This window comes from Primulina eburnea, chromosome 10, assembly GCF_022965805.1.
Source record: "Primulina eburnea isolate SZY01 chromosome 10, ASM2296580v1, whole genome shotgun sequence".
NCBI lineage: Eukaryota > Viridiplantae > Streptophyta > Magnoliopsida > Lamiales > Gesneriaceae > Primulina > Primulina eburnea.
The window spans coordinates 38755520-38766619 of record NC_133110.1 but is presented as its reverse complement, the minus strand read 5'-3'; the positions used below and the strand labels follow the sequence as shown (position 1 = coordinate 38766619).

General features: G+C 39.9%; 1 protein-coding gene across 1 annotated transcript; it reads left to right on the top strand.

The window, feature by feature from the left end:
* Positions 1-221: 221 nt before the first annotated feature.
* Positions 222-1685, top strand: LOC140802933 (uncharacterized). The gene is made up of 5 exons (XM_073158541.1): positions 222-377; positions 589-908; positions 1020-1115; positions 1341-1443; positions 1530-1685. The coding sequence occupies exons 1-5, from the start codon at positions 222-224 to the stop codon at positions 1683-1685; spliced, it is 831 nt and encodes a 276-aa protein (XP_073014642.1).
* The last annotated feature ends 9415 nt before the right edge of the window (positions 1686-11100 follow it).

Sequence of the window (11100 nt, the reverse complement as noted above, 5' to 3'; positions counted from 1 at the left end):
TTCTTTGGTAACAACTTCGGTAAAATCACTGAGGTCGAGGCGGCTGTAAAATCTGCTGAGGCTGCTTGTGAGGCCGACCCATCTGAGTTGAACTGTACTTTTTGGTCCAAATGCAACGAGGATCTGGTTCGTGTCACCGCCATGGTGGCAGATTTTTCGAGACAAAAACTGCATTTAATTGGCTAGAAAATGGTGAACGAAACACCAAACTTTTCCGTAACATGGTCAAGAAGAAACATGTTGCAAATAAGATTTTTCGCATTTGGGAGAATGGAGTTTGCCTCACAACTCCTGAGCTCATCCAGCGTTCCGGGGCCGCATTTTTCAGAATATACTTACATGGGACCTCTTTGTGCTCGATTGTCCTAACTTTTTGGGTCTCCCTTCGGTGATCTCGGAGTTTGAGAATAATGGTATTGTTGCCGCCCCCTCCTTGGAGGAGGGTCGCATGATTGTTTTCTCCATTCATAGAGATATTATGTCGGGCCAGATGGATTCACTTCGGCTTTCTTTCTGCATTCCTGGAGATTTTCATCAGGATGTTTTGGGCACGGTCATGGACTTTTTCCAAGGTTCCCCTTGTCGCAGGGATTTACCGCTACCACGATCATGCCGATTCCAAAAGTTGACGGTGCACACTCAAGTTGGACTTTCATCCCATCAGTTTTTTATAAGATCGTCTCAAAACTACTATACTCTCGGCTGAGTACTGTGGAGGAGAGACTGATCTCCATGAACCAGAGTGGCTTCATTCTAGGTAGGCTGATCTCGGATAACATCCTCCTTGCCCAGGAGCTCAACTTTAATCTCCCCACCTGTGGCGGTAATGTTATCTTGAAATTGGATATGGCCAAGGCATACGATAGGATCCAATGGCCTTTCCTATTGGATGCCTTGCAGAAATTTAGGTTTTTCTGACCAGGTTGTGGTGCTGGTGTCGGCCTATATCTGTCATGGCCATTTCTCCTTTAACATCAATGGTATCCTTGCGGGGTTTTTTTGCTATACTGGGGCCTCAGACATGGTGACCCATTTTCCCCGCTTTTCTTCATATTGGGAACGGAGTGTTTTTCGTGTGGCCTCGATCGCCTTTACCTGCAGTATCTCGATCTGAGGTACCGCTCTGGTTGTGACTTCTAATCTCCCACCTACCATATGCTGATGGTATCATTATTTTCACTAATTTTGGGTCCCATGGGATGCTGCGCCTCATTGATTTATGCATCATTATGAGAATTGTTTAGGGCAACTGGTGAATGCAGCCAAGGGCGCCCTGATCTTACCTGCGAACTGTTCTGAGCGTCTGATCTCGGTTATGGCGCATTACTGGGTTTATGTAGGGCCACTTGCCTATCAAATACCTCGGAGTTCCGCTATTTTGGGGTAACAGAAAATGTTCGCTTTTTGAGCCTCTCTTGCAGTGGGTTCGCAAGAGGCTGGAAGGTTGGGAGGTCCGGACTCTTTCCTTGGGAAGTTGTATGACCCTCATTCATAGTGTGCTCATCTCGATGCCGATTTACCTGTTCCAGGTGGTTCAACCTCCAGTGGCATTTCTGGAAAAGCTTGAGTTGGCCTTCAATGGATTTCTGTGGGGATCTAGACCACTGAAAAAGAAGTGGCATTGTCCCAAATTGTCCCGTGCATGCCTTCCTGTGGATGAAGGTGGCCTTGCTTCTGCAGATTGAAATATCTTGTGGATATTTTCTCCATGAAGTTATGGTTCCGTTTCAGACAAGGCTCCTCACTCTATTTCAATTTTCTTCTGAAGAAATATTGCCCCTTGGAGAATCGTGCTTTTGTTCCCTCTCGTGGTAATATCTCTCCCACGTGGCGCCACTGACTTCATTTCAGGCCTCGTGAGGAGAGTGGCATATGCTGGCGTGTGGGCATTTGTGAGATCTCCTTCTGGGATGAAATATGGTTTAAAGAGGTCCCTTTGTCCAGTCTTGTAGAGATTCGGGGTGACCATGGTGTCCGACTTTCTGGTTTCCTTTCTGAAGGGGCCTGGGACTTCAACCTTCTTTGTACCTCTGTCCCCTCTTCTATTTCTGAGGAAATCGTGTTGATTCCAATCGTGTCGGAGGAGCTTCATTTGGCTCGTTGGGCTCATAGTGTTGATAATGCTTTCTCTGTGAAATCGGCCTGTGAACTAGTCCGCCTTCACGCTCCACGTTCAGTCATCCTTACCCCTAGTTGGGGTAGCTGGTTGAGGCCTACTATATCTTTCTTCCTCTGGAAGTTCTGGAACCAGTGGGCAGTGGCTCCCAGTTGATGAGGTGATCCAGCTTCGTGGCTTTGTGTTAGCTTCAAAATATCAGTTTTGTGATATGTCTGAGACTTTCACACACATTTTCCTCGATAGCCCAGTTGCTCGCTCTGTCTGGCATTTTCTTTGGGAAGTTTTTATGGTTCACATCCCTATTACTGAGGATTTCAAGCTGTTACTCGGTGCTCAGAAGATGAACTTGGACTAGACTCCAGGTGGCCACGTGAGAAAGTTTCTCTTTTTCATTGTCCTGTGGTTTTTTTGGACTGCTTGGAATGATACTAAGCGCCATCAGCTCCCCATCACTAGCGAGAGGGTGAAATTTTCAGATCCTGTCCTACTTGAGACTCGCCCACTGCGCGCATTGTCAAGCCCAAACATTGGTTGGGCATCTTTCCTATGGCGGGAATGCTGGGGTTCTCTATGAGCTTCATAGATGTCATAAGTTGGCCATTGTGAGATGGCTCAGACCATCGTTGGGGTGTTTCAAGCTTAATGTTGATGGGAGCTCTAGAGGTAATCCTGGTGATTCTACAGTTGGAGGAGTTGTTCGTGATGCTTTGGAACAGGTTTTGCTTTCTTTCAGCGAGTTCATTGGAGCTGGGTCTAATGTCCGGCTAGAACTTTGGGTGGTTTGGAGGGGTCTTCTTATCTATTCTAATCTTAGCCTTTTCCCTCTTTGGATTGAGATCGATTACCAGATTTTCATTTAGCTTCTTCGTTCTCGGAGATGTCGTTGGGACTTGGATATTGTGTCACAGATTGTTGTTCTCTTGATGGGGCGCCAGGTTCATATTTCACATATTTTCCGGGAGGATAACTCAGTGGCGGAGGCTCATTCTCTTATTCGGTTTACCCTAGAGTCGGGTCACTTCCTACCCAGGCATATTTTCACATTTGCCCGCTTTGACTACTCAGGGCTCCCCTGTCTCAGATCCAGATGTTCCTCGGCTTCTGCAACTTCCTGTACTTATATATCCATATATTTTTCTTTTTCTGTCCAGGTACAACATTTTGGGAGGGTTGTTTTACCCCTTCATTTTCTCATTCAGTGCAAGTGGCCCAGACACTTGCACCTTTGCGGCTCTTGGTCTCTCTTTTGGGTTGGATTCCAATACATTCTCAGTTGGTCTCATGTTTTGGTCTCCACCAAATTCAGGCAGACGTTTACTGCAGGCTTCTCCTTGCCCGTCATCTATTCGCTACTTTTGTCGTGTGTTTTGGTGGTTCTCTTGATCTTTACCAGTGCCACTCTTTTGTGGACCTCATCCACAATAGGGGTTGTTCTTCCCCGTCTATTTGTTCAGTGCGAGTGGGCCAAGACACTTGTACATGTTTCCACTCTTGTTTTCCTCGCGAGGGATGGATTCCGATACTTTCTCAATAGGTATCTTGTATTGGTCTTCATCCAGTTTCATCCGAACGTTTAATGCATGCTTCTCCTTGCCTGTCGTATTTTAGCTACTAGTGCCGAGTGTTTTGACAGCTCTCTATGCTCTTTTCTAGTGGAACTTCTTCATGGAGATCCTTACACGTTAAGGACTTTTTTGACATAGGGTGGATTGCAGTATCCTCCGAGCTTTAGGATCCCTTCTACACAGTGTTTTGCTAGCCATCATTGCTTTGGAGGATATGTGTATTTGGTACAGCCTTTGACATATCACATACTTTGTTGGAACATTTCATGTTTGTAATCCTGATTTTGATGTTAATAAAATTCGTTATTTTGTTTCTAACAAGTTTACCTAAGTGAGCAGAAAGCTGAGATAAATTACCGAGCGAAAACCGAAGATATCAAGTCGCCAACTGAATGTGCGAACTGATTGCACAAAGTGAACCAGTCCAACTGAAGTATCATAGAACAGTTCCACTGATTGTCCAGCTGATAGGTAGTTCAACAGAAGATCTTCAGAAGTTTGGCCAACTGATGAAGAGTTCAACTGATGAAGAGTTCAGCTGACCAGTTCAACTGAAACAGTGAAACAAGTTCAACTGACAAACCGGATAATTTCACCAGCCCAACTGAAGACCAGTTGCTGATCAGCTTGGAGAACCAACTGAAGACAAGTTCTGAGCATCAGTTAGCAGCCGATCAGTTTTCAGAACAATACAGCTTATCTAAAATGGAATCCAGCTTTGCATAAAGTTACAAATCAAAGTGTCCAATCAAAGGACAATAATACTGTTGCAGACAAGCTTAAAGTCAATGTGTTCCATAATGATTGTCAGATAGTACAGACCCATATTTCGAGGAACGGATTCAAAATGCAACGGACATAATTTATGAGTCTTGATGCACGATCACATTGCCACTATAAATAGAAGACCAAGACCATCAACGACAATAACAAGTGCGTGGAAAAACAGAGGGTATGCTGAAGAGATACAACAGCTTACAAGAAGCAATTTATCCCAGATTTGAGGGAACACTTTAACGTGTTATCAGCTTAGATTAGAAGCACAATTTCCTCAGTGCATGAGAACACTTTCGTTTTGTATTCATAGATTAGTTCTTACACACGTACACACAATCACTCATATATTCAGAGAGTTGAGCCTAATAGATCAGTTGAGTGAGTTTTGACACAAAGAGGTTAAACTATGTGTTTGTTAGCCTTGCACAAAGACGTTAAACTTGTGTATGTAGTCTTTACATGTGAGACGCTAAACAATGTGTTGACTGAGAGGTTCAGCCTTCAGTTGTTAGTGGAACTTACCCGAGGTGGTAGAAAGGGTGACGTAGGAGCAGTTGAACTCTCCGAACATCTATAAAAAAAATCTTGTGTTGTTTACAATTTAACTAGCGTTTTAAACTGACTTGATCAGTTCATTTATGCCCATAACTGAATTGATAGAAGCCCGAAACACTGACTTGATCAGATCAGCTGATATCAGTTCATTTATGCCCATAACTGAATTGATAGAAACCCGAACTGATCTCCCTTAATATTTTAAGTTAATCAGTTGCACAAGGTAAAAGCTTTAACTATTCAGTTTTCTTAACGAATGATTACTTCGAGTATTTTTCGCTTGGTCTGTAAATCAAACTCGATTTAATTAATCGGTGTATTCATTCTTAGAACATGATCTATTGCAGCTCATTGAGAATAATGTGTTTGAAGCACCCCGAAAGGTATCAGAACCGATCCATCAATTGGTATCAGAGCTTGCTGTTCTAATAAGGACATTTGAAAACTGATTAAACCTATTTGTTTTAAAAGTATTTTTAAACAAGTTTAAAAATAATCTATGCCATTTTCAAAACTATTCGAAAATGTTTATTTAACGCTCATTGCAAAGAGTAGAGAGGATTGGTTCTACAACTAACATTGTAGCCACTTTCCTAGACTCCGAGCTTTGGGTTTTATTCAGCCAGCAAGGTTCTGAGTCCTACCTGTAGGTAGTTAAGCAAAAACTGATCAGAGGACTAGATTTCAGTTGCAAGCAGACCATTTCAACTGAACACTAGACGAAGTCCAACTGCCAGTTGAAACTGATGATTAAAGTATAGCTAAATCATCAATATGCCGCCGCTTCATTGCCATATCAGATCAGACTAAATGATCAATGTGGTTCAGAATCAGTTGAGTCCAGTCTGCATCAACAAGACCAGTTTGCCAGCACAGAGATCAAGATCGAAGCAGTTAGCTATTCTTCTGGCGAAAAACTCGAAATAATTGCGACATTTCAAGCACTCAAGGCAACCGGTAGTTGGTATATTCAGTTCTATTTTATATAAACTGACTGATATTTGATGTTGTTTAAAATTTGCTATGTATAGTACAATTTCCCTTACAATCGTTGGTATGCTTGAATGTATAATACAACGCTCAATTGATTAAATAAACATCATGGTTATCCAGTTAGTTTGAACATAACTATACTATTATTTCCAGTTAATGTGTTGCCTAAATTACTTGAATGTCTATGACTGTTTTAATTCATTTTTAAAGGATTGTTTTATATTTGTTTCAGTAGTTTTAAAATCCTTTTCTCAAACTGAAACATTTTTTTAAAATCTTTTCTAAATTTTTTTGGGAATCTATTTATTTCCAAACTGAATTTTTTTAATAAAATTTCGTATTTAATTATATTTTTGAGGTGGAGTTTTTAAATTCAGTTCTCGATGGGGAGTTTTTAACTGTTTAAAACTTTGTACCCTTCGAACTGAAATTTTTACTCGCTTAAATGTTTTCAAATGTTTTTTATTCTCACAAAGGGAGATAATCAGTAAATGTTTAAAGTATTTTTTTTAAATTTCACTTTAAAATGCTCAAGTTTTTTGATCATAAAAAATGAGGAGATTGTTGGAATATTTCATGTTCTCAATCCTGATTCTGATGTTAACAAAACTCGTTATTTTGTTTCTAACAAATTTACCTAAGTGTGCAGAAAGCAAAGATCAATTATCAAGTCAAAATCTAAGCTATCAAGTCGCCAACTGAACGCGTTAACTGATTGCGCAAACTGAAACAGTCCAACTGAAGTATCATAGAACAGTTCCACTGATTGTCCAGCTGATAGGTAGTTCAGCAGAAGACCTTCAGAAGCCCAGCCAGCTGATGAAGAGTTCAAGTGATGAAGAGTTCAGCTGACTAGTTCAACTGAAACAGTGAAATAAATTCAACTGACGAACCGGCTGATTTCACCAGCCCAACTAAAGACCGGTTGCTGATCAACTTGGAGAACCAACTGAAGACAAGTTCAGGGCCTCAGTTAGCAGCCGATCAGTTTTCAGAACAAGACAACTTATCTAAAATGGCATCCAGCTTTGCACAAAGGTTCAAATCAAAGTTTCCAATCAAAAGAAAATAATATTGTTGCAGACAAGCTTAAAGTCAATGCGTTGCAGAATGATTGTCAGATAGTAAAGACGGATATTTTGAGGAACGGATTCAAAATGCAACAGACGTAATTTATGAGTCTTGATGCACGATCACATTGCCACTATAAATAGAAGACCAAGACCATCAACGACAATAACAAGTGTGTGGAAAAACAGAGGGTATGATGAAGAGATACAACAACTTACAAGAAGCAATTTAACACTTCAACATGTTATCAGCTTATATTAGAAGCACAATTCCCTCAGTGTGTGAGAACACTTTCGTGTTGTATTCATATATCAATTCTCACACACGCATACACAATCACTCGTATATTCAGAGAGTTGAGCCTAATAGATCAGTTGAGTGAGTCTTGACTCAAAGACGTTCAACTATGTATTTGCAAGTCTTGCATAAAGACGTTAAACTTGTGTATGTACTCTTTGCATGTGAGACATTAAACAATGTGCTGACTGAGAGGTGCGACCTTCAGTAGTTAGTGGAACCTACCCGAGGTGGTAGAAGGGGTGACGTAGAAGTAGTTGAAGTCTACGAACATCCATAAACAAATCTTGTGTTGTTTACTGTTTAACTAACGTTTTAAACTGACTTGATCAGTTCAGCTAATATCAGTTCATTTATGTCCATAACTGAACTGATAGAAGTTCGAACCGATCCCCTTTAATATTTTAAGTTCATCAGTTGCACAAGATAAAAGCTTTAAATGTTCAGTTTTTTTGACAAAGGATTACTTCGAGTATTTGCCACTTGGTTTGTAAACCAAACTCAATTTAATTCATCGGTGTATTCATTCTTAGAACATGAGCTATTGTAGCTCATTGAGTATATTGTGTTTGAAGCACCCTCAAAGGTATCAGAACCGATCCATCAATTGGTATCAGAGCTTGCTGTTCTAAGAAGGGCATTTGAAAACCGATTAAAACTATTTGTTTTAAAAATATTTTTAAACAATGTTTAAAAATACTTTATGCTATTTTCAAAAATATTTGAAAATGTTAATCTAACGCTCATTTCAAAGAGTAGAGAAGATTGGTTCTTCAACTAACATCGTAGCCACTTCTCTAGACTCCGAGCTTTGGGGTTTTATTCATGCAACAGGGTTATGAGTCCTACCTGTCGGTAGTTCAGCAAAAACTGACCAGAGGACTAGATTCCAGTTGCAAGCATACCATTTCAACTGAACACCAGACGAAGTCCAACTGCCAGTTGAAATTGATGATTAAAGTAGAGCTGAATTGTAACGTACCGTACTTTTACCATTTAAAATTTGCGGAAAAATTAAAAAATTTCTTAAATATTTCATGAACTTTCAAAATTCTACAAATAAACTTTTCATCCTACAACCACTGAAACAAAAGATCTCAAAGTAAAGTTTACCAAAATATTTGCTAAAAATCTCATAACCAATAACAAGAAATCAGAGTATTTTTAAACATTTCATAAAGCTAGACATTGGGCGGTCCTCGGGTATAGCCTCCTGCTCAGTCCAAGCCAGATCTTTGGTCCCCACCTCTCGTCTCCTCAAATGCATCCTCACATGCATCGATCAAGTCTAGTGAGTCTAAAGACTCAACACGTATGAACTGGTAGTAGCGAATAATATGTAATAAAACCACACGCAACTTTAAAATAGAACATGCATACTTGAAACTTGAACTTGCACTTAAACTTGAACTTACATACGTACATACATAGACGTGCCGTAACGTGAAACTTTTTTTAAAACATGCTTGCATACTTGTACATACATAAACTTCATCATTTTGCGTAGAGACATGTTTCAAAGCAAGTGACCCATAACATAAATCGTCTGATCAGACTAAATCACAGTACTGGGCTGACAGTGAAAAATCCACTGCCACGTACATGAGATCTTCGTTCATGCTCTAACGGGCGGATTGTTCCCCATTCATGATTTAACGCTTTCCAATCTTGATCTAAACACGTTCATGCTTTAACGGGGTGGGTTGGTCCTCGTTCATGCTTTAACGCTTTCCAACGCCATACAAAATTGGTCACAAGACATTTAGCATACCTCAAAAACTTGAAAGATATTTTCTTTGCACGTCGAACATACTTACTTTGTGTTGAGGGATTCGTTAGATCTCACTTGGGGCCGCAGCTGCACATACTAACATGAATTCGGATACTTAACTGGTGTAACTTAGACATAATAATCATGCTTACACACAAGCTCATTCATTTCTTTAGGACGTTCTAAATTTCCCGTGACTCGACCTTGTTAAACATTACACTGAACTAAGGTATCAACCTCAAAACATTTAACATAATTTTTCCCAAAAATGAAGTACACGGACCCCGTGCCCAGGTTCGGCTCTGGGTCCGTGTAGGTACTGTAAAAGACGTGTGCAGAAAAGGGAAGACACGGACCTCGACCCCGTGTCTGGGTCCGTGTAAGGGTCCATGTAGCTACTGGAAATTGACACTTTGGAAGGGCAAAGGCACGGACCCTGTGTCAGGGTCCGTGTAGACGTCCGTGTACATACTGGAAAAACGCACCAAGTGAAAAACAAAGGCACGGATCCCGTATGGGGGTCCGTGTCGCCTCGGATTGATGAACCTATGGGAAAATCTTACAATATGCCTATTCCACCCAACCAAACCGGATGGACTAAGAATCAACACAACGAGACCCGCCCTAGGACAGTAAGGCATTGACTCCAACCCATACAAACCATCGGAAATGATCCCAACATCGACAATCAACAACCAAACGGCACAACCCGAAGTTTGACATCCAATCGATTCCTACGACTCCTAACTCAACCTGGTGCCTAATGACAAGAAAAGAGACACCAAAATAATCCCAACATCATTCTTGACTTACTTAAACGCAGAAGCGATCACCCGTCGATTCCCAACGAAGCCTGCAACAATAAAACTTCTAGAACGCATCAATAACATAATTTTTCAGAAAACGCAGTTAGAGCATTCCCGCAAAAAACGCCATAACTCACTCTATTTTTATCCAAATAATTATAATTGACTGTCAAATCGAAGGTATCAAAAAGTTCTACAATATTCATGTTGAAAGTTTTCTCAAAATCACGACCGAAAAATTGCAGTTTTTGAAAAGACAGTAAAAACGTGATTTGTGATCCAGAAACTATTTCAAAATGGATCCAAACATCATTGCTCAAACTTCTACACATTACACATGTATTTTTACGCATGAATAACAACACAACGCATAATATAACGAGATCGATGCAGAAATAACAGAATATACGTGTCTTTTGAATTAAAATTTACCGAACCGACGTGGAAACGGAGCGAGGGTTGATCCGAGACGAACGTGACACTATTTTCTATGAAGAAAATGCAACAAAACCTTGCTGGAAATTTAGAGGAAGGGGGCGACTGTTTTTCTTTTCTAAGAACCCTAGACTTTTCTCTCCTCAAAATAATAAAAGTTTGAATGAAATATGTGTGTGTGTTTTGTCGTGTATAGGTGTGTGTAAAACTGTGTGTGTGCGTGAGTTTTGTGTTTAATTAGGGAATTAAATGGCTTAATTATACAATTAAAAATACTAATTAAAAATGCTAATAAAAAGGCTAATTAAATATGTTAATCCTCACTACAAGTCAAGTCCCTAATTTAAAAATAAAAAACACACTTGCTAAACTTTAAAAGTTTTAAAATTCTTAAAATCACTCAATTAAATAATTTAAGCTTTAAAATGCTAAACTAAATAAATTATTTAAAATGCCCCAATCTTAACTTAAAAATGGAATACCACGTTTTAAAATTACCAAAAATCGTCCACGGTCTCTTCTCCTCGATCCCGCATCGAATAATCGCCTGAAACATGAAACTCGAGAAAGTGTTTTAACGTGCATCACATAAACATTGAAATAATGCAATTTAAATAAATCATGACCACAAAAATCATTTTAGACTTAAATAAAAGATTTAATCATTAAATAAATGCATGGGATTTACGTCACTTGATTTTGGCTCTACAT